This window comes from Patagioenas fasciata, chromosome 11 (assembly GCF_037038585.1).
Source record: "Patagioenas fasciata isolate bPatFas1 chromosome 11, bPatFas1.hap1, whole genome shotgun sequence".
NCBI classification, from domain to species: Eukaryota; Metazoa; Chordata; class Aves; order Columbiformes; family Columbidae; genus Patagioenas; species Patagioenas fasciata.
Genome location: NC_092530.1, coordinates 5,501,132 through 5,524,221, shown reverse-complemented (window position 1 = coordinate 5,524,221; position 23,090 = coordinate 5,501,132). Strand labels below are relative to the sequence as shown.

The 23,090-nt window shown below is 51.3% G+C and overlaps 1 protein-coding gene across 3 annotated transcripts; it reads left to right on the top strand.

Annotated features, from left to right (window-relative positions):
• The first annotated feature begins 89 nt into the window (after nt 1–89).
• Nucleotides 90–21,554, top strand: OCRL (OCRL inositol polyphosphate-5-phosphatase). 3 transcript variants are annotated; one of them, XM_071813363.1, is made up of 24 exons: nt 90–445; nt 555–634; nt 1,309–1,388; nt 2,227–2,265; nt 2,926–3,036; nt 3,114–3,206; nt 3,599–3,719; nt 3,808–3,969; nt 4,521–4,622; nt 5,096–5,210; nt 7,016–7,132; nt 7,282–7,469; nt 8,950–9,061; nt 10,135–10,244; nt 11,215–11,350; nt 12,205–12,315; nt 12,632–12,797; nt 13,017–13,252; nt 16,536–16,559; nt 18,870–18,989; nt 19,206–19,290; nt 19,827–19,954; nt 20,726–20,837; nt 20,954–21,554. In XM_071813363.1, the coding sequence occupies exons 1-24, from the start codon at nt 413–415 to the stop codon at nt 21,076–21,078; spliced, it is 2,706 nt and encodes a 901-aa protein (XP_071669464.1). In that variant the 5' UTR covers nt 90–412; the 3' UTR covers nt 21,079–21,554. The 3 variants fall into 3 exon arrangements, with proteins under 3 accessions (XP_071669464.1, XP_065702189.1, XP_071669465.1); XM_065846117.2 differs by having other exon boundaries at nt 297–445; nt 3,114–3,185; XM_071813364.1 differs by lacking the exon at nt 16,536–16,559 and having other exon boundaries at nt 297–445.
• Nucleotides 21,555–23,090: the final 1,536 nt, after the last annotated feature.

The following is a 23,090-nucleotide window of genomic DNA, read 5'->3' as shown; positions in this document are numbered from 1 at the left end:
GCGCAGCGCAGCGCGGGGCGGGGCGGGGCTGGGCTGCTGGCGGCCGTGAGGCTGTGCCCGCCGTGCCCGCCGTCCCCGCGCCCCTTCCCGAGAGCCGTGGTGACACAAGGGACCAGCACCGGAGACTCCCCAGGCACGTGGCGGAAGGCGAGGTGCGGGGCACCCCGGGCCGCTGCACCCCGCGGGGAGCCTGGCTGCGTTCCCAGGCCCTCCCGCCCGGGCGAGGACCCCACAGTGCAGCCCCGAGTCCCCAGAGCCCGGGAAGCCCCGCCCCTTTTCCCTCCCGGCCACGCCTCCTCTGTTCCAGACGCGAGTGGGGCAGTCCGCCTGCCGGTAGGGGGCAGTGTGGCGGGCGCCGCTCTGTGCCGCGCCGGTGACCAGCGCGGAGTCCCGGGGAGACCGAGGCGCCGCCATGGAGCCGCCCGCTGCGGCCTGGGGCCTGCTCGTATCCGCCGGGACCTGCCGGGGGCCGGGGAGGGCTGGGGGGAGCCGGGCAGGCGGGGGGCTGGTGGGGAGAAGCGCATTCGGCGGCGGTTTCCTTAGCTGCGGCGCAGAGCGTTGCCGGCACGGAGGTGCGGGCTGGGCGGCGGGAGAGGTGCGTGCTTAGTCTGGGCCGGCGGAGCGGCCGCTACGGGTGAGTGCCGGGCCGCGGCGGGACCGGGGCCGCTGACGGCCGCGCGGCGCGGGGGAGCCGGGCAGCTCGGCTTTGGGCCGCCCGTGTCCGTAGCGGGACGCGGGAGCCCCGGCCCGGCTCCTGTTGTGTGTCCGGCGGAGGCGCCGCCGCCCAGACCGGTCTGGCCGCTTGTGCCGGTGCTGCCCCTGCGGGGTTTCGGCAGGTGCGGGCGCCTCGTTCCGGAACGGCTCGTTTCTCTTTCCCCGCCGAGCCCCCGGGCCGCCCAGCCCGTCCCGAGCGGGACACGGCGGAGCCGGGAGCGGGGCCCGAGGCGGAGCGGAGCCGGTGCCCGCGGCTTCCCCGCGTTCCTCCCCCGCGGACGGGGCTGAGGAACCTGCTCTGAGCTCACGTTCCTCCTCTGCTCCCTGCTGCTCTGCGTCACTCTCTGAACCTGCCGGTAGCGGTGCAAGTTGAACGGCGCTTACTTTGTCACCACACACTCGTGTGTTTGCACCATGACCTGTATGGCTGTGAACTTTTTTTTCCCTTTCTTGTCTCCCATCCCAGCAGTACAGCAATAGAAATCACACGTTGCATTTCTCTGTAAATACAACTCTTCTGACTATACTGACGTTTGTCTGTATATGAGGAGGGAGTTGTTTCTGTGTTTTTACAAGCCTTTTCTCTGTCTCCAGGGTAGTTATTCATTCACAGGAGAAAGAAAACTCTGATCCGGATTATATTCCCATCAACAGCCGCTTTAAATGTGTACAAGGTACTGATTCTCCTGGAGTGGGCTGTCTTGTGGCAGCAGGAATCCACTGCTGTTTATCAGCAAAACAAAATTTAGTGGTGTTTATTGAGCTGTCTCCTGAGCACCCATATAGATTGAATGCTTCTCCGTGAAACTAAAACTCACCATTTGTGGAATCCTTTTTCCCCCTCATCCCTCTTTCCATGTCAACATACAGTAATGAGGAATGTGGCTGATTCAGATGAGTGGTGGGCTTAGCATCATACAGAGCCAGCATGTTTGGCAATGGCTGACATTTGATGTCTGTGTGTCTGTCTTCTCCATAATGACAAGTGTTGGGAGCTTTAATCTGATTCCCGCCTGTTTAGATCAAAACTGTAAAGTCTGGCAAGAGCCACCCTTGGAATAGGAAGGAGCTTTAGGTCTTATCTTGGAAGCACTTCAATAGCAGTGTATGTGTCTGGGCCAAATGCTTCTTCAGAAATAAAAGCACATTTTCCTGAATTAACTTGTACCCTTCTAGATAGTTCAGTGTGCTTCTGCCCATCATTTTTGCTGTGTAGACAAGCTCCGAAGTTTGTTGTAGGTCTTTCCCGAAGGAGCTACACTGATGTCAAACAAACCATCCAGGTGTGTGATAATTCTGAATGTTAGGAATTTCCTGTGATACTTTGATTGTGGGAAATGACTGTCCAGATATGACCATTCTTTCTGCTGGAGCCTTTATTAATAGTGGAGATGTAAATTAAAGCTGTTTGTTCCCGTGGTTTTCTGGCTAGTAGTGGGCATGCTTTTTTGAGTACTTAGTCACTGCAACATTCAGTCTAAATCTCTTCATCCCTTTTTTCTCTTTTTCCAGAGGCAGAAGAAACTCTACTGATTGATATAGCTACAAACAGTAAGTTTTATAACTGCAGTCACGTGGCTAAACCTCCTTTCAGGAAACAGGCTGCCTGTACGGCACTGATGCATAATTATTTTGCCTACGACTTCATAATCTTCCTCCATACTTTGTGTTTGTCTTTTGATCAAGCAGGGGCTGTATTTCCTCTAATGTTGTCTGGCTCTTTTAGGCAGTCAGTTGTCATGACAGACATGGTCTTAAATGACCAGACTGAAGTACTGGCAATTGGTCAAACTTCTGAAATCTTTCCTCCAGGCCCTGAGTTGCACTCTGGGCCATTCTCATTCCCCTTCCATTTCTTTGGCCTGTACTTGAGCCTAGATTACTGTCTGCTTTTTTCAGTCTTGACAATGCTCTGTCTAGTCACAGATTCTCTCAATAATTTTTTCTTACTACTTTTAGAGCTCTTCTTTTTGAGATGGCAGCAGGGAGAATTACTCCTAAAACCAGGAAAACGTGTCTGGTGGTGCCGCAAGGGAGGCGGGAGGGAATCTCAGAAGCACAGGGAAACTAGTTTAGGTGCAGATTTCTGTCGGAAGCAATAGGTGGACGTTGGCTGTCATTGATGTGCGCAAAGGATACCGAGAACTCCCAGGGCATGATGTCTGTGAACCAGCCTTGACTGACTCTGTGAGTCTGTGTTTGTGCCTGAAGCAGGCTGTAAGGTCCGGATACAAGGTGACAAGACAGCAGAGCGGCTCTTTGAAATCCCCGATGAGGAGCGTTGCTTGGGGTTCCTTTCAGAAGTGCAGAGCATACAGGAGGGTAAGCAGAGCTATAGTTGTGTTTGTGAAATCCTCTGACTGCTAGCAGTTGCTGACAGGGCTGATTTTTTTTTCCAGCCCAGCTGAAAGCTTCTCTTCCTGAACCAAAGGACTCAGACACCTGGCATCAGGTGGAGAAGAACCTACCAGGTCTGTCGCAGGACTCTTTGGGTATTGAACTGACTGCCACATTTGTACGCTCTGTGTCTGTGCAGTGACAGGGAGCTGTGCCGGACCCTGCACTCAGCAGTCTGGCCTCTGCCCTGCTTCCTCACTTCACACTACCCTACACAAAATAAAACATCTCGGTCCTTGGATTTTGTTGCCCTGGACAATTCATTCCTCCTTGAGTGCTGTCTTCTGCCTAGTGCCTTGGTTTGTGTCTGTTAACCTCCCTCCTGCCTTGACTTGTGGTTAGCACCCCTTTCTCTCATTCCCTGAGTCATCAGAGTTGATATATTGCTTTTTCGCTTTTTGTGGAGTTACATTTTTTCCTTCTTGATCTGAGCTGTTTTTAGTTGTCTCTCAGGCCATCATACTTGTTTTTTTTTTTTTCATTATAGGGGCTCTGGAGTTTGAGGATGACTTCAACGCTCTAAGCTTAGAAGAGAAAAGAAACATGCAAAACCACCAAACGGGATCGCGCCGGGAACCCCCACCTCCTCCTGTGCCTCAAAATAGGCAGTAAGTAAAGTAGTGAATCTGTTCCCCTTTTACATTTTCTTCCTAGACAGCAGAACCAGTTTTAATTCTGCTCTTGCTTCCTTTCTAGATTTCACCGGGAGAGAGAGGGTACATCAAGGGACCAGCCAAAAGTGACCAACACTATGCGCAAAATGTTTTTGCCCAGCACCCAGTCGGGACAAAGAGAAGGCCTCATCAGACACGTGCTTGCCAAGAGAGAGAAGGCGTACGTCAACCTTCACAACTTCAGGTCAGAGCTGTGACTGAGGAACGGAAAGTGCATAGGGACAAAGCTCTTGACTCTTCTGTGAACTCAAACCTGGCCCGGGTTTGAAAGCTGACAACTGCTAGTGTGTGGCCAGCTTGGGTGGCAAACGAGGACCAGTGCAGACTGAAGGTCAATAAGGGCCTGCAGGGCAGTTTTTCCTTTGCATCAATTTCCCTTGTGTGTGTCAGATCTCTTAACCCTCAAGACAGAAGCAGTTGGGCAGAAAGAGGGTAAAGGCAGCTATCCCACCACACTGAGCATTGCCCCACATGACATGATATTAAAAGAGCCATATGTTCCCTGGCCCTGGTGAAATGTCTGCAATTTTGTAGTATTCTGCGAAATCCCTGAGGTAAGTGCACCTGAAAACGAGCCAAGCCTAGAAGAGTTTCCAGTTACCCCATAGCTGTCCTGACCAACACCTCGCATGTTGTCTGCTGCCAACCTGAATGCTGCTGTGCGTGCACTGGAGAGACTGCGCTAAAGCCGTTGTTACTGTGTTTTCTAACAGTTCAACTGCTTTTGCGTTGTAGATTTTTCGTGGGGACGTGGAATGTGAACGGGCAGTCTCCAGACAGCAGCTTGGAGCCCTGGCTGGTGTGCGATGCGGAGCCTCCAGACTTCTATTGCATCGGGTGAGGAGCAGTGACCTCATGTTACTTGTGGTACTGGGTTTTTTGTTGCTCTTGCTTGGGTATTGATGGGCTGCATTTATTTTAAGTTCCTGCCATGTTCTCAGGCGTTCCACAAAGCTGAGCTATGTCTCAGAAGAGCTCTTTGAAGGAAAAGAGCCATTTGGATGAGACAGAGTTTTGGGTTAAATGAGGCTGGCATGGCATAACAAAATGGATGTTCTTTGAGGCATCCATGGAGCTCTCTGGTTGTCCTCAGCCTACAGTAATATTTTTCAGAGGGGCGGTTGCTGGAGTGTGTTGCAGTAGGGTCTCAGAGGCACTGTGGTGAAATTCTGGCGCTTTATTTAGCAAGTGAGAATAAGGAGCTTCTCTTCCAAGAAGAGCTGTTGCCAGAGATTTCACATTGGACCTTTCTGTGGAAAGAGGATGGTCTGTAGGAGACACGGGATGTGCTAAATTGGCTTGGTTTTCAGGTTCCAGGAGCTGGACCTCAGCACTGAGGCTTTTTTCTACTTTGATTCTGCAAAGGAACAAGAATGGCTGGCTGCTGTGGAGAAGGCCCTGCACCCTCAGGCCAAGTATAAGAAAGTAAGTTGTGTTCGGTGTTGTGGGGCATAGAGCTGACGTGACTGGAAGGAAAACAGGAACAGGCTTCCCCTTTCCTCACCTGTTCCAAAGACTGGAGAAACCAAGGATGTATACTTGGCGTGTGTGGACCTGCATGTGTGTCAGGTGTGCCAGATTACCTCTGGAGAGTCTAGTTCTGCCTCGCAGGTATAAGGGGAGGTTGTAGTTTTAAGTAGAAATTCATGAAGATGAGGAACAAAATAACTTTATAAAATACAAGGTAGGTATCAGGGAAGTAGTACGCCCTATAGAATCACAGCAGTGGGTTCAAATTCTTTACCTGTGTTATCCTCTCACCTTTGTACTGTAGAAGCAAGGTGTGTCTCGAGCTGGTAAATGGAATTAATAGCTTTTCCTTGAAGGAGTGGGATAATTTATGAGGTGAAACCTTCCAGAGGCTGCTGCTTTGGGACAGAATTGCTTCAGTTGTGGCAGCAGGGCTTTATTCTGTTGGGTTTGAGCAAGCCGTTGTTTTTTATCTCAGCCGTAGCAAACCTTTCTGCTATAGGTACCAGGCCTAAATACATTAGCTAGTTTCTTCCTTAGCCCACGTGTTCACTGTCACGCCCCTGTTCTGCTTGCTTGGAGTTGAGTTTGGTGGAATGTGTTACAGGTGATCACAGCAGGAAAACAGCACCTTGCTGAACTGGAATACGTCGCGGAGGGAGCCAGGGCTCCCTGAACTGCGGAGGGGCTCTTGTTCCCTCCCTTTACTTTGAGTTTTAGGCGAGTTTCTCTCACCCTCATGAAAGGGTGAACACAGGATATGGCTGCAGAGAGGGGAAGTGACTGAAACCGTAGATAAGACTTGCGGTTGTGTGCAAATTCCCCTCCTGCAGAGTGAACTGAGCACTTGGGCTTTTCCAGTTGAATTTTCTGGTTTCAGCTTGTTCTTTCTTTTCTTCACTACACAGACTTAATCTGAACACACCTAAATGTTTTTATACTTCTAAAGTGAGCATGTAGACTGTGCTGAAGAAGATGAGACCTTGTCGCTGGCTTTCCAAGTGACAGTCCCACGGTTTGGTTTGGAGGTGCAGGGCGGTCATGGCCCGGGAAGTGCGCTGGCTTAGCACGTGCACAAGAACCAGTGGCGGAGCTGAGACCCCGCTGGGACGGTGCGTGGCAGCGCTGTGTTTGCACCTGGGCCTCGAGCTCTGCAGCAGAGAACATCTTCCTTCCAGAAGGAGACTCTGCATTAGAGAATGAGTGTTTTCTCAAAAACAAACAGTTTGCATGGCTCAGGGATGGCTGCCCTTTGACAGCCCATGTGTCAGGCACACTTGCCTCAGGAAATAAGAGCTTTTCTGTCCATTCCCCTCTGGCGTGTCGCTGGCTCCACTGTAGCTCTGAGTAAGCAAAGGTGAGCACGGACTCTGGGCTGGACCCGCAGCGACAGCAGCAGTCTCTGATGTGCCTAACTACAACACTTGCTGTCTTCTTCTGGTGCTATTGCTGATTAGAGCAAAAGACTGTTCATGAACTATTAAGTTTCTGTTGCCTTGCAAGACAACCCTGTTTGTAGGGAAGCACCAGAGTGGGGAATGTGGTGAGCTCAGCACAGCTGATGGCTTTTGGAGAGTGACAGATTATCCTCCAGAGCTTTGCTATGGGACATGAGGTCCTTTGGGTGACTGTTGCATGCAGGAATTGAGCACAGAACACAATCAGGAACAGGGAAAACCAGAACATGAGGTGTAGCACGCAAATCAGAACTGCCTTTCCACTGACTTTCTGGGAAATCAAGATCCCTTTTATTTTTGCAGGTGCAAATGGTCCGTCTAGTTGGGATGATGTTGCTCGTATTTGCTAAGAAGGATCATTTGAGCAATATCAGAGAGATTATGACAGAGTCCGTGGGCACAGGAATCATGGGAAAGATGGTGAGTCACCGAGGCCAATTTGTTGCTTCCGTGTATCTGTGCAAGAAGCAGCACCGTCTGGTTTGGTTCACCAGTCCGTGCCATCCCGTCTCCTCCACGGTGCCTGTCCTGCCACCTCCTCTAATGACCGCTGTCCCCGCTCTCCCCAGGGCAACAAGGGCGGTGTGGCCGTGAGGTTTGTGTTCCACAACACAACCTTCTGCGTTGTCAATTCGCACCTCGCTGCTCATGTGGAGGACTTTGAGCGGCGAAATCAGGATTATAAGGACATCTGTGCTCGGATGAGTTTTGTCACCCCTGATGACAGTCTACCTCAGCTCAACATCATGAAACATGAGTAAGTTTGTTTTGCTGGTTTCCCTTTTGAAGTGGTGTTTAATAAACCAAATCAAGTGAGAATCACAGAAACAGGAGATTTCATGCAGATAAATTTTCTGGCTTAATAATATAACTGAAAATGCCAAGGTCCCTGGTGCATTGGAGCTTCTGCAGTCAAACTACACGGTCACATTCTTACTGCGGTGACTTGTGAAACTTGTCACTAAGGTCCCTTTCCTCGCATGTTGGGTGTGATAGTTCCATTTCAGCGGGCACCGTTCCTGTGTCAATGGTTGAGTGTTACAGGGCTTGAAGAAACTGAGAGGTTTTTGTGATGGCAAATGGGAGCTTGATTAGGGGAAGAAACGAAACAGCAGCATGAGCAGAGGCTGTGCTGTTCAGGCACCAAGTGCTGACAGTTGCTCTTTCAGTTTATTTTTAAGGCAATACTTTTAAAAAAGTTATTATTTTTAATGAGGTGACGGTGCTGAATAATCCAAATCAAATTCAAACATCTGTACAGCAAAGCACGTAAATTAAATTTTCTTAAACTTGATACAAATACTTCTGTAGTTAAAATTTAAACCGTTTAAAAACTGAAAATAAAAAGTAGAGTGGATTAGTAGAGAAAAATCTTCAGATAGTAGGTTATCTTTGATAATCCACTAATGGGAGCTTCGAGGTCTGACTATAAACAGGAAGAGCTTCAATACTAGAGAGGGGTTTAGATTTTAATCTTTAAAAAAAACCTTTACAGAATAAAGAGTGAACGCAACTGTTTCTTCAGCAGCTGGTAATGAGAAGGCTGCAGGTCTGTTTGAAAGCCCAGAGAGAAGCAGAGCAAGAGTAGGTGCTGATGGGTGCTGAGGTGAACAGGTATGGCTGATGGGTGAGATAGAACAAGAACATTCTGGAGGTCATAAAGTCAACAGGAACCTAATTCTGCCTTTGCCAGTTATGCATCACTCAGTCTTTGCTGGGTAGGTGATGCAGTCATGGCCTGATCTGGTTGAAACAAAGTCAGTGGAAAAAGAACTGGTGAAACCATTGTACGGCACGAGGCACGTGGTACGTGTTCGTCAGCCTGCCTGCGTGACAAGCAGGCTCTGCTTAACGAGCTGTCATTGCCCTCTGCTGTACACAAGGAGAGCATGGATGGATTTTGTGTCACTTGGGAGCTTATAAACCTTGGGGAGAAATACTTCATGAGAGAGTTGGTGGTGGTGTTGGGATTTTTTCAGACTGAGGCAAACGTGCCTATTTCCCATTAAACTAAGTCTTCAATCCCATGGGAATTCCAAAAGAGATGGACCTTGTACTGTAGGTTCTGCTGCCACTAGAAGTTCCTGCTGTCAGACTTTGTCTTTCACATCTGCTTTTGTCTTCCATGTGCCTTAACCTTAATCACCAGCAATCAACCATCTATTCTCCTATGCCCCTTCTTCGCTGTGTGGCCTGTGATTCGAACTACTGATCTTCTTTTCCATGTTTGTTTTCAGTGTTGTCATCTGGCTAGGGGACTTGAACTACAGGCTTTGTCTCCCTGATGCCAATGAAGTGAAAAGTCTTATCAGTAAGAATGAGCTTCAGAAATTGCTGACATATGACCAGGTCAGTGAACTCTGCTTACATTTGCTCCATAATTGTGAGGGTTGTCATGGTTTGAGATGTGCCTGTGCTGGGGAGGAGCTGTCAGACACTCTGCAATAAGTGTGTATGCACACAGATGCTGGACCCCAGACAGAGCCCAACAAAAACAGACTCTACACTATACTGGGATTAGCTGGGTGACTTGGGCAATTACCATAGAATGTCTACATCTCATTGGAAGAGTTCTCTCTTGCATACAAAGTGCAAGCTAGAACGCAGGAATTTGTAGCAGCAACGAAAGCTGCTGTGATCAGTGTTCTGGAAGAGGTATTGATTTGGAGAGCAGTGCTTGAAGCCAAGGCTCGGCCAGTTTGACTTAAATTCTCTGCTGCGAGTCTCCCCTGCTCAGCATTTCTTCGCAGCACATGGAAAACCGAGACAGCACCAGATGTGTCTCGAAGGTGAAGGATTGTACCTGTGAAACATGAACAGAAGCAGTGTAATATAATCTCTGACCCACAGTTTAGCAGTAAATCTGGTTGGATCTGTTCTGTACCTCATTCCTGCTGTACTGTGGAGCTTCATGCACGAAACTGTAGCTTAGAGGTTTGTGAGGAACACAACTAGGAAATTTTTTAGAAGGGGAAATGAGGAAAGGGAGGCAGTGTCAGGTTGTCAGCCAAGCGCACTCCTGGAGGCTTTTCTTAAAGTGATTGGCAGTGAAATATTAATGGTGGCGATACTTCAGTCTAAAAACTAATGAAGGCATTTAGCACAAGTGGAGCAATTAATATTTCGTCTAACTATTGTTTTATGCTGATCTGTAAGTAGCACTGTGACAATTCGTATTGTCTGTTTTAGAAAACATTCCGCTGATGTGCTGTGTTAAAGGTATAAGGTCTTAGAGACGGATTTGGGGATATCAGGTGAATCCTATGGCCGGAGGTTGCAATTGCTCGGCCTGCAGGTCTGCTCTCTGACACTCTGCTCTGCGTGTGGGTGTTTGGGGTGGTTTGTTGGTTTTTTGGGTTTTGTTGTTGGTTTGGTTTGCTTGTTGGTTTTTGTTTTCTTAAAGTGTACTTCTTCTGCTTTAGCTGAATATCCAACGCGTTCATAAGAAAGCATTTGCAGATTTCACCGAGGGAGAGATTAAATTCATCCCCACATATAAATATGACTCTAAAACAGATCGCTGGGACTCCAGGTAAATCAGCTGCCAATGCACATGTTTATCTATGATGCAAAAAGTATTTTCTCACAAAACTTGATTTCCTGCTTCCTAGAGCTGGAAATAGCTCTCAGTGTTATGGTGATGGCTGGAGTCCACAGACAAGTGTGTTCTCCTTCATTTCCCCTACTTTCTGAAATAAGCAGACCCTGTGTACGTTGAGCAGGCACATGCCTTAAACCTCGGTCACTGCTGATTCCAATAGATAAAGGCGGGTAAAGCTGAGCACACGGGGTGGCCCTGCGCTGGGGGGAATGAGGTTTCTGCTCCCAGGGACAGACAAATGGTATAAAAGGAACCAAAGAGATGAGGAGCCGCTGTCTCTGAGTCACCCTGTCTCCTGACTTGCACACCTGCTGTGAGAGCAGCAGCTCCTGCTTGCCACTCTCTGCTTGGTACTCCCACAGACATTTGTGTGTCTGCTGCAGGAGCTTGCCCTGAACAGAGGCACTCCGGAGCTCCAAACCATATAGCGATCGGATTTTATTCTGCCTGTGTTTGTGAATCAGCACAGTAGTTAATCTGGAGAAGGATAACCCAGGATTCAGACTGCTTAACATGGTAGTAATAGTGGAGTAGACTTTCCGTAGTGGAAGCAATAGTGATTGATCGAATTGTAGTGGGCAGAAGGATCTGGCAGCAAAGAAACGGGTGCAGCTTGGGTCACAGTACACATGGCTTCAGGATGTGAAACTGTCTGGTTTTGAGGTTATTTTGTTTCCTGATGCTGGAAAGGAGGGGAATTTTAGCTACTGCACAGGGAAAGGGGAAGGCAGCTGAAACAGCAACATAGTATTCAAGTCGAGGGAAGTGACAGGAGTTCATCCCATCACTGCTGACACAGCCATAGCCAGGGGTAGAGGGAGCTGCCTGGCTCGGAAGAGAAGCAACTTGGATGGTTTATTAGGGTGGTCGGATTTCCCCGGTAACTTGTCTTTCTTTGTAGTGGAAAGTGTCGTGTGCCAGCGTGGTGCGATCGAATCCTTTGGAGAGGAGGGAACATAAATCAGCTCCGGTATTGCAGCCATATGGAGCTGAAGACTAGTGACCACAAGCCAGTCAGCGCGCTTTTCCGCATCGGGGTAACTTTTTTTGTTGTATGCTAGGCTAGGATCACAATATTGTCATGCATTTCTTTGGGAGGTAGTTATATGGTCAAGGCGCCTTTGCTAATGGACCGAGTGGGGTGTGCTGCTGTGCAGCAGCTGTGACAGCCCCTGCTCGGCAAGCAGCTCGGCAGCTCCGGTTGTCACGTACAGTGCAGCTCATCTGTGGAGCACTGGGACAGTGTTACGCCACGGTAATCCCTGGAGGTTACCCAAGCAGGTGTGGTTACGTAGTGAATAGGAAGGCATTCCCATCGACTGCTTTAATGATGCTGCTTAGCTTCTAGGGTATAATCCACAATATTTAATAAGAGCCACTGGTGAGCCACTGTTTTCTCTCCTTCACAAGGAGACACAGCAGAAACCTGTAGAGTTGTGCTCACTGTTCCGGTGTTGGCTCTGGTGTGTTAAGAGAGTGTATCACTGGTTCATATCTGAATTCCTTTCGTGGTTGATGGCTGGCAGCAGATTGGCTTGCCTTGCTTACTAAATAGAGAGAGTCCATGTCCATTTTTGCTGCCTCCTGCTCCCAAGATAGCTCAAGTCTCCCTAAAGGAGATCCTTTGTCCTCTTCCTCTGGAGAATCATGAGTAATGCTGTGGAATATCAATGCTGTCCCACCAACGTCACCCCCAGTGATCTCCCGGGAGACCTTAGTAACATCTGTAGTGGTAAAATATGTGCAAAGTTGCATATGCAGCTTGTTAACCTTTCAGCTGCATATAGCAAGTGTTTAGAGAAGTATTTCACTTATGCAGTTTACTCATGACCAAAAGAGTTCCAGTGAAACTGGTCAGAAGCTTTGCTGAGTGTTTTTTGATCTTCCACAGGTGAAGGTTGTAGATGAGCAGAAGTATCGGAAATTGTTTGAAGACATCGTTCGTATGATGGACAGGATGGAGAATGACTTCCTTCCTTCACTGGAGCTGAGCAGGAGAGAAGTGAGGATGAAACCTGAATCACTGTCCACTTTGCAAACAGCCTTAAAGTGCTAGATTTACTTTTAAAGACTTTGATTCAGTGAACTGGATTGATTCAGTAAACTAGATTACAGGAAATTGAACTTCATCCATTATCTTATGATCAGGAATTGGATTAGGAGGGACATCTTGCCTTGGCTTCTTGGCAGGTCTTCAGTTAGGAGTTCTGCATTGTGTGGGCACTTCACAGTCAGCAGTTGCCACTGCAGTCTGGGTGACTGGCTGTGTGTCCCATTGCGGCCACTGACACCGTTTGTGTTTTCTCTTTGCTCTGCAGTTTGAGTTTGAGAATGTGAAGTTCCGTCAGCTGCAGAAGCAGAAGTTCCAGATCACCAATAATGGGCAGGTCACCTGTCACTTCTCCTTCATCCCAAAGCTCAATGATACCCACTACTGTAAGCCCTGGCTTCGGGCTGAGCCTTGTGAAGGTTACTTGGAACCAGGTGAGTTTTACCACAGTTTCACCAGCGTGTACTGTTGTAAACTGCTGTTCCATCTCCATTCAGCCCTTCCTGTCTTTCCTGTGTCTCACCTTTCTTGCCATCTTCCTTGTCTGTTTGTCTTCTCAGTTTCGTGGCCTTTGTCCTTGCCACTGTATGTTTGTCCTTGTCATCCCCTTTGGAGAATGTCTGCTTGTTCTTGAGAGCTCCTGTCTGTTGCAGATGAGAGCACAGACATCTCCCTGGATGTGTATGTCAGTAAGGACTCAGTAACCCTTCTGAACTCTGGCGAGGATAAAATTGAGGACATTCTGGTCCTTCACTTGGACCGAGGGAAGGACTATTTCCTTACCATCAGTGGGACCTACCAGCCCAGCTGCTTTGGCACCTCCCTGGAGGCCTTATGCCGAATGAGACGACCAATCCGAGAAGTTCCAGTCACCAAACTCATTGACCTGGTGAGTAGCAGTGTTCTGGAGCAGCTCTCTTAACAGGGAGAGAGCACATTCCCTTCTGTTCACTCCTAGAAGCAGGGGTGATGCCTTCAGCTTGGGTCAGCTGTGCTGATTCACGTTTTCCAGTTTGAGATGTGCTTTTATTAGTTCCCTCCACCACAACCAATGTTTTATGGCAGCCTGTACTTCATCCCCTATTTCTGAATAGGTTCTAAATATTGTTGGGTGGGATGAATAAGTTATCCTGGCACCTTGGGGTATGTGTCACCGTCACGTTGGTGCTGGCAGGCTCAGCCATTGAAATGCTCTCCTCTGAGCTGCTGAGGCTGCTTCTGCAGTGACGAGAGCTCCAGGATCCTCTTCTTTCTGGATGCGCGTGGCACTCACACTGCTCAGGAGAAGGGACAAGCACAAGCAGGAGGACCGAAGGAGGACTTTGCTGTTAGGTGTACTGATGAGTGCCGCTTAGCAAAAGGCCAGTCTTGCAGCCTCTCTTGGCCAGTTCCTCTCGCACCAACTGAAATGAGGAAGCTCTTCTGTGCTGCAGAGATAACTGTTCCTCTCCCCAGGGCTTCACCGGCCCCAAGCATCAATATTCATCCTTCTGAGGTCACTTGTGTGTGCATGATGGGGTGCAGTTCTGCCCTAGTCACCTTCTGTCTTTTTGGTATCTTATAGCTGTTTCCGAGATTAAGCCAGATTTTGGGTATGTTAATCCTTGTTTTCAGCCTGCGTTCGTTCCTCTCTTCTGGCAGCCTTTCCCAGCCTTACTTCAGTGAGGTTTAGCAGTTCTTGAGTTTTGCTGTATTTACCCATTCCTGTTTAGCCAGGAAAGCCGTTTCTTTTTTTGTTCGCCTGAAAGGTCAGCCCAATCTTTTAGTCTCTGACACACAATACCTCTCCTCTCTTCTCATGTCTTGCAGTCTCATCCTTGCATGCATTGTTTTGTTCCAGTGAGCTGCTGCTTTTTCACATCTGTAGGTTTGACAGCCTCCCCTCCCATCTGCTTACACTTCTTTCACTTCCCTTTAGCAGTTACACCATGCCTCTTGCTGCCTCTTCCAGTTCTCACCTTTTTGTTGTAGACAGCTGCTTTTTTCATAGACCAAACATACAGGAAGTCTGGTTTTATCCCAGAATTTTGGTTTTCTACTCACAAGGTTAGGCTATGCGGAATCCGGGTGGCAAGATATGTTTGCCTCCTCAATTCAAACAGCTAATCCAGGCCTCAGGTTCCTCATAACTTCTCAGGATTCAACTGATAGTCAGTCTTGTTCCAGAAATGTGTTGGTGTGGAGCGTTTCATCAGTTTTAGTGGCTTTTCTACCTGCTTTTTCTTGCTCAGTGCTCGGCGGTGACTTCTTGCTTGGGCCTTCACTCTTAGCTTCTGCCCTCACAGACACACACTATTACTTTTCTAAGTCATTATTGTTATTCAGTGAAATAACTTATTCAGTGAGACACATAGAAGTACAAGAAGCAGAACAGTTGTAGAAGAGCACCCTGTCCCAGCACCTGCAGCAAGGAAAGAGTCTCTTGTGTCAGCGAGGCCAGGGGGACTGCAGTGCGTCAATCAGAACATGATAAGCGAAATCAAGGAATGTGACGTGTAATGGCCCAAAGCAAAACTTGGACAATTAGATTACAAAGCTACTGTCATGGTAGAGCTTTTTTAAGTCTTTTGGTTTTGATCATACCTTTGAGTTGATAAATTCTTGAAAACGGGACAAGCTGAGCGCTTTCTGTGCAGGCCAGTGATGCACGTGCTGACCAGTAGCAGCCCAGTATCATTTTGTCCCAGTTATGTGTATTTAGCTGAGGTTTAGACTGTGTGCGCGAGGGCAGCGTGTTTGTGTATGAAGAACCATTTTCCCTCCCGCACTTATGCAGTGTTAGGGCTTGTCATTCACTGCATCAAGCGTCTTTCTCAGCCTGGCTAGACTGTATCTGTTGTCTTCAGCAGAGGGAGATCTAGAGAGTGCAGGTCGGTGAGGGCCTGAGAGGCAGTGTGATGTGAACTGTAGGTGGAAGCTTGTTTGAAAATCATTCTCCTGGTTCTGGAAGAAGCTGCTGACACTCGAGCATCTTGCCTTTGGGATTTCAGTATTCGTGTCTTATCCTTTTTTTTTTTTCTCTTGGGATCCTACAGTGGGCTTTAAAAAGCCTATTGAAGAATCTTTGTCAGGAGCAGGTTAGTCTCTCAGAGCTAATTGTGCTGAACACTACTTGAAGAGAGGTGAAGGGCAGGGCAAGCAGTAGGTGGTTGCGAGACTGTTGGGATGACTCACCCAGGCTATCTGGTGTCCCAAACCTGTGACTGCATCCTTCCCTCTGTGCCTTGGAAGAACCTGTGCCAGCTCGTGTTTGGAGCAAGCTGTTCTCTGCAAGAGGCCAGTCTGCTGTGGTTGTGTTGAAGCTCAGTGAGCCCCCAGAGGAAGCGGGCACTGCAGAAATTGCAGGGGAGCTCGAGGTGCTGCTCCCTCCCAGGCATGTCCTGTCCTGTGGTGTGGTGGCTGCTCTGATGTTTCCAGCTCAGCCCTTGAATGCTTTTTGTTTGCTCCCAGCCTGAAAGGTCAATCTGCCAAAACTCAGCTTGGGCAACCTGCTTCCTCCTGCAGCCTCCGCTGAGCAGTGCCCTGCGCTGCCAGCCTGCACTGCGCTGGTAAACAGGTGCGATGCTTTAGGATCGCCTGAGGGATCTGACATGCAGGCTGGAGGAGGTTTGGCGTGCTTCCCCTTGCAGCCTGTTAATGCTATTAGGGTGAGAACAAGGAGCAGCCTGAGATTCTGAGCACAAACACTCGTTTCCCTGACTATACACAAAGCTGCTTAGGGGGCCTGTTAGCTCTACAGCTGCCACACACTCAGAAATACAGATTTGACCTAGTGAGTGTTGTCTCTGACCTGGTCACAAGGGAAGATGGCTGGAATAATGAAGAGGTATTTATTTCTGTCCAGGAAGATTCAAGAAGGGGACGGTCTTCCTGGTGGACACCCCTGATCTGCCCGTGGCCTGTTTGCTCGATAGTGAACAGTGCTGCTGCAAGGCCCCATTGAGGAGTTTGTAGAAATCCTGACAAGGTTGTACATCATGTGAGCAGGATTTTTGCTAATTGGCAGGCAAATCTCTCACCTCGGGTTTAGCTTTGGCCATGTCAGCAAAATGTGTGAAGGACCTGGCATTCAGTAGGTTCTTGTAATGCAAATTAGGTTTCTGCTTAATCTGAGAGTGTGTTCTCTCTCTTAACAATACTTTTTCCTCTTCTTTCTTTCCCGCTGCTTTCAGGGAGAAGACAACTTCTTAGAAAAGGTAACACAAGCAATTGCTGGGGGAGTCTGCTTCTCAATGGCTTGTTTGCAAAGAATGAGAGTTTTCCCCTTGTTTTCTGCTGAAGAGGGAAGGGGAGGTGGGAGCAGAGGGAGCACTTGTTCCAGCAAAGCCTCTTAGCACAGCTGTGGGCTAGATGAGAACATGTCACAGAGTGACCCCATAACCAAGATGGGGCCAGCCCAACTAGCTGCTTAAAGCTCACCAAATTTGCATTGGGGGGAAAAAAACCTACTCTTATGATCCTGGCAGGAATTATAGATACTTTCAGAGAAGATTGGCAACCTTTGACATGGCTGAATTAGCTGTAACCGAGCACATAGGGTGGGGTTCACCACATCACCCTCTTCAGACATGTGGGGAGAGGGCTGAGTTAGAAAGCTGAACTCTTTGCTCTTTCCATCTTGGTGTGTCCTTATGGAGGCCAAGAGAGGGCCTCGCAGCGGAGACACGTGTTTCTGTGCTTCCTTGAGCAGCAGAGCGTGGGTTGCCGGCTCTGCCAGTGCTACTTCGCTTGGCACTGATGCTCTGCACTGGAGGCCAGGCGAGTCAAATCGATCACGCAAAGAGCAAGTGGGAGATGCTGGTGTGTGTGTGCCAGCGTTGTTCCTGCTCTCCCTGCACCGACTTGGGCGTTTGGTTGCTTGTTGAGCTGCCTCTGTGCAGCTTCCTGGGCTGGGTGACCTGTTCCTCTCTGGTCAGTGCAGTGACAGGGTAAAAGAGGACAGGGAATGCATGGCCCCTTGCCAGGAGGGACTGACCCAAGTGTTGCACCAGGTGAAGCTCCCTGACTCCTTCCTAGCAGCGGGAAAGTGAGGAGTTCCGTGTCTGCCTCCTCCTTTGGCCGAGCATCTTCCCTCCCCCGGGGAGGAGGGACCGCACCGTCCCTTCCCTTCCCCGCAATGGCAGGAGAGGGCGCTCGGTACCCGACCAGCCGAGGCCCAGCGCTGCCACCTCCTCCTTTCTCCTCCTTTTCCTCCTCTTTCTCCGCCCTGAGGAGCCCCAGCCGGGGTCTCCCGCCTTGGGGGTCTCCACAGCTCTCCAAGTTGTGCCTGGCAGAGGCGAGTGCTGCTCTGGCACTTGGCCCCAGTGCTGCGGTGCCCTGGCATGGGGATTTTCTCTTGAAGAGTCCTCAGCTCTCAGAGGGTCCACAGCTCTTGCCTTTTCCCTCTCACAGGAAGATTTTGATGCACTTGTCTAACATGCTGCTTCTGAACCTTTCCTGTGCGCTTGGATGAGCGAGGCAGACGTGTGGCCATGACCCAGCGTCTGCTGGCTGAGGGATATGGAGTGGTGTGCGGGGCAAAGCTGTTCTGTGCTGCGCCACTATTGCTTGTGCCAACCTGGGGGTGCACTGGGGGAAGCCAAACCCAGCCCCAGCTGTGACTGTGCTGCAGAGGGACAGTGATCACAGTTGTCATGTAAGCTGACAGCTGAAATTAAACGCTTTGCGTTTGGCTTGTGGCATTCCTCCCTGCTGGTGTCCTTGGGTTGTGTTCCTGCTTGTGCTGTCCCCTCTGGGTGCTTCTGCTGAATGTGCTTCAGGAGATCTGGGCATGGCTGCCTCCTTGGGAGCACGCAGGAACATGGGCAATTGTAAAGTGAGAGTAAAATCCAGCAAAAAAACAATCAGTCCCATTGAAGATTGGTGTGATGGAGATTTCTGAGCAGTTGAGCTCGTCAGCTGCTTTGCATGAGTAAATGGGAAAAGGAACAATGGTGTCACGGTGGTCTGTGTTCAGCAGAGACCTCTCCTTTGGAAAATGAGGAAAGAAGCTGTAGAAAATGGGACTGGTTTAGAGCCCAAAGGGCAGCTGTGGTTGGAGCATAGAGTCAGGAAAGGCCTGTCCTTGACTGTGCATCCAGAGGAGATCGGCTGCATGAGCGGGCACGATGGCTGGATTGAACCCAAAACGTGGAAGCCAATGCGGCAGAAAGGCTCGTGAGGCCCCAGCGCTCCCGAGCGTCGGCCGCAGGGTGTGAGCTGGGAGTTGTGGCTTGGACAGCCCATCCTGGCCGGCGAGAGACCCCTCCTGTGGAGCTGCTGTGGCTGTGGAGCTGCTGTGGCTGTGGAGCTCCTCTGGGCAGTGGCTCAGACTGTTGGCTGCAGTTTCATGGTGGAGCAGGCAGGTTGTTCTGTGGGGCAGCGGGAGGGAGTGGAGCTGGGACCTGTGGAGCAGATGAGGGCCAGATGAGTCCTGGGTCCTTCTTATCCTGCCCAGGCTTTCTTTACCAAGACCCTTGCAGAGGGACTGGGATTTCCCTGAAACCTCGTGTTCTCTTTGCCACCAGGAGAAATCCATTCTGCAGATGGGCTCCCTGGACAGTGAGGATGCGAGTGAGATGCCACTGCAGGTGCCAAAGGAGATCTGGCTCTTGGTGGACCACTTGTTCAAGCATGCCTGCCACCAGGTGAGGGAGGAGACCTCTGCTGTGCTGGCAAGTTCTGGAGAGCTTGTTGACCTGGTTCATCATAAGCAGTTGGAGATCAGCTCCAGTTTGGTATCTATAGGGTAGGGCTTTTCCCCTGTGCTGGAGGCACTGTCTGGGGGTACCAGCTTTCACCCCGCTGTCACTATGGCTTTGTAAGGAAGGTGACTTTGTCCATACCTGTGCTGGTTTTGGCAGGAGGACCTGTTCCAGACTCCGGGAATGCAAGAAGAGTTGGAGCAAATCATTGACTGCCTGGACACCAGTATCCCCGAGACAATCCGTATCCTTGCTGTGCCTGACTTTGCCAGGAGCCCACTGGATCCCAGCTCTGTTGAGGGGGCTCGCTCTCAGGAGAGCTTGTCCGTGAGCTTTAGCTGGCAGGGTTCCTCCTGGGGGGTTGGCTCCCCTCTGTCCCCTCAGAAAGAACCTTTCTTGAAGCTGAACATGTGCTGGCCAAAACAGCCATGGGGCCAGAGCTCTGGAAGCTTCTGCGAGGCTGTGCCAAGTGCAATGATGAAGGTGGACACTGGGGAGCATGATCTGGAGAAGGGGCTGATGAAGGAGAGGACTTCTGTGGGGCTAGAGGGTTGGCAAATGCAGCGCCGGGTAGATGGAATGACATTTTCCATGGATGGGGGACAAGGGATGTGCAGGAGGGCTTTGGTGTCAGGGAGCGGTCGAGCAGGCAGAGAACTTGCCAGACCTGCAAGGAGGAAGGAGAGACCGAGCAGCTGGGGAGGAGGGAGGCAGGGGGCAGAGCGGGGAGGGAGGTGGTGCCTCTGCTCAGGATGTGCCCCTTGATTCCCACCGGTCCAGCGGGCAGTAACCACTCTGTGGCTGAAGCGCTCCTCATCTTCCTGGAGGCTCTGCCAGAGCCGGTGATCTGCTATGAGCTGTATCAGCGGTGCCTCGACTGGTCACACAACAGCCGGCTGTGCCGCCAGGTGCTTGCAGCAGGCTCGGGGCTGCTGCTAGCTCTGCCTTGGTCCTGTGGTTCCCTTCCTGGGACCTGGCAAGGGGCCTTGGGAGCAGGCACCTGAAGGTTCTTTGCAGTGGGCAGGATGACTTGGGTGCTCTGGTAGTGCTTTGCTGCCCCAAGGTTGACACTACAGTGTCTCCCAGCAAGTCCTGGTGGCTTCCAAAGAGACCTCAAATGTGTCCTGTGGCACCCTGAGCACATGGGGTGTGGAATAGCAACCCTGGGGAGCGGAAGAGCCTCCACTGGTCTTGAGGGCTTAACCAGCTGCTCATAGCTGCAGTTCCTGTATATCCCTTAAGGACTGTGACCAAGTGGCTCTTAAAAATAGCTGGTGGGGCAGCAAGCAAGGCCAGGCATGTCCTCAGGTAGAGGAAAGAAGGTCTTGGGCACATTGTCAATACTGGCATCAGGAAACCTCTCATCTTCATGCTGCTGCTGTGCAGTCAGGGAGGCAGGAGCTGGGATCCAAGTGGGAAGCAGCCCCAGGGCCGTGATAGTTTTTGCCAGGTGCCACGGTTATCATAGAGGTAGCGTTACCAGGAGCCCAGGCCCATGAGTGCCATCAGCACTGGGCTACAGCTGGTGGCTTGTTGCTTTCTGGGCCTGTGGCTCACACCAGTTGTCAAGCAGCAGCCTCAAGGCAACAGAAGGGGGAAGGCTGAGTGCCTGGAGTGCCACAGCGTGGCCCGGCTGCCGCAGTGTGAGCTGGGAGAGCTTCCTGTCTCTTCCTTTGCAGGTGATTTTTCAGCTGCCTCGTTGCCATCGCAGCGTATTTCGGTACCTAATGTCCTTCCTTCGAGAGCTGCTCAAATACTCAGAAGACAACAATGTCAGTGTCGCCATGATCGGTAAGCCTCTTGTTTTTCTGCTCTGATCCTGCTGTCCTCCCTGAAACATAACCACATCCCAGCGCCTTTCAAGGTCTCCATTCCTGACCAATAACTAGTTTTGCCTGCCTTTGTAGCTGCCTTGTTCTCCAGCCTCCTCCTGCGCCCTCCACCCAACCTGATGGCAAAGCAGACTCAGCAGGACCGCCAGCGTGCCATCAACTTCCTCTACAGCTTCCTGCTTGCTGGGGATGAGGAGTGACTTGTGCCCGTGTGCCAAAGCTGAGGCCTCTGCCACCAGTGCTGCGCTGAGGCTGGGCCTCTGACAGTTCCAGAAGGGTAAAAGGCTCTGAGCTACCCCAAGTGCTGTGTTTACAGTTGGAAGGGACATGTTCCCCTCTCCTTCCCACCGCTGTACCCTACGCTGCAGAGGACATGCACACTCATTGCACTGCCATCCACAACAGGAGCCTCCTGCTTTCTCCTTGGGAGGTGGGTGGATCTGTTGATACTCAAGCACTGTGCCACCAGCCCCATGGCAGTGTCACCAGCTCCCCAAGTCACGCTTCTTTCTCCTTTTTCACCCCCTTCTCCCTGGAGCCATTGCAGGGAAGGGTGGAGACTGCCAATGCTCCAGGAGGGCCATGACACGGGTGGCTGATCCTCAGCCTGTGCCCTGTGTCCCTGTGTGCTGGTGTGTGCTGACTGTACCAGTGAGAGCCCCGCGCTGTGTCACCCTCTGCAGGCCCAGCCCACCCCAGTGCCCCATCACTGTGCTATGAAAGCTGGACTGTGGCTGTCCCGGGAGGGTGATCTGGATGTTTGACCTCTTCCTTTCAGTGGGGCGTTATCCTCTCTCCTCCTTCCTGGGGTGTAGGGCTCAGACACACAGATCTCTCTGCCCTCCCAGCTTTCTACCACTGTCACGTGGGCCTTGCTCTCCTCTCTCCCTTCCCCTCTGCCCCACCAGCTTCCTCCTGGGCCATAGGGCATGGGGTGACATAGAGGGCCCTGGGGCAGGCGGGGCAGTGAGCTGCACTTGGCTTTTCCAGGGCTGCCCCTGTGCTTGACACAGACCGGGATGCAGCTCCTGTCCCTCCCTGCCCTGCCTGCAGAGCAGCAGGCGTAGGACCGGGGCTGGATGACTGGGGTGGTGGTGGGTACTGTGCTTCCCCTCCTCGAGGTGCTACCAGAGGCTATGGGCTGGGGGGAGAAGATGGGAGTGGTAAATGAGCTGGAATCCACCTTTAAGGCCCAGAGGAGGGGCTGAGGAGCATGTGGGGGTGTTGTGCTACAGGGAGCTGGAGTGCTAAGGTCACACCAGCTGGGGAGGGGACACCCTGGGGGTGGCGACTGATGAGTGCAAGAGGGAGGCTTGTCCCTCTCAAACACTAAGCAGAGTCCTGCCGGATTGGGCCGAGGGCTGCGTGGCCTCGGCTGAGAGAGGCAGCTGCCAGAGACAGAGTGGGGGGGTCCTGCAGTCCTGGGGCCCCCACCTGTGCCTGTGCTCAGCCCACGGGTGTCTGTTGCTCCATGGTCCCTGTGCACTGGCTGAGCTGCTGGGTTCTCCCATGCCTTGTGGCTCTTTTATTTTCTTTTCTTTAAAATTTTTAAATTACATAATTTATTGGGAAACTGTTCATTTCAAATAAACCTCCGTTGTGCAAGGTTTAGTGGGGCTGCTCTGGGTGCTCACACCAAGCCTGCCATCCCTCACATAGCTCTGTGCTGCGCAGCCTGGGGGTGGCTGCTGCCAGGCTGCAGCATCCCGTGACGCAAAGCTGCAGCTTGGCTCCCCGTCCTCCCTACCCCGAGCTCCGTCTGGGGACCTGGAGCCTTCCAAAGGTAGCCGAGCTCTTCCTCGGGTTCTGCCATTACCACCACCCCAGCCACATGCCGGGCAGAGCTGGGGGACAGCAGGAGTTTCCTGCTGCTTTCCAGTTCCTGCTGGTTTAGCTCCTGCTCCTGGGCAGCAGCTTGCAGGCTCCCGATGCATGGACACCGTGCAGCCCCGTGCCAGTTGCCCATTTGGCAGAGTAGCCCAGCACACCCACTGTGGGCCTGGGCCAGTGGGTGCAGCAGGGTCCTGGTGCCAGCCTGTAGGACAGGCCTGAGCAGCACCGCCCGTGGACACTGGGTCCCTCTGGCTCTGCAACTGGAGCAGCAGTGCAGAAAGCCAGCGTGTCCTGCTGCAGGAAACGGCCGCCGGTGTCATCACCATCTGCTTCCTGCCAGCTCCTTAAGAGCTTTCAGCCGTGTCACGGAGGCGATCCG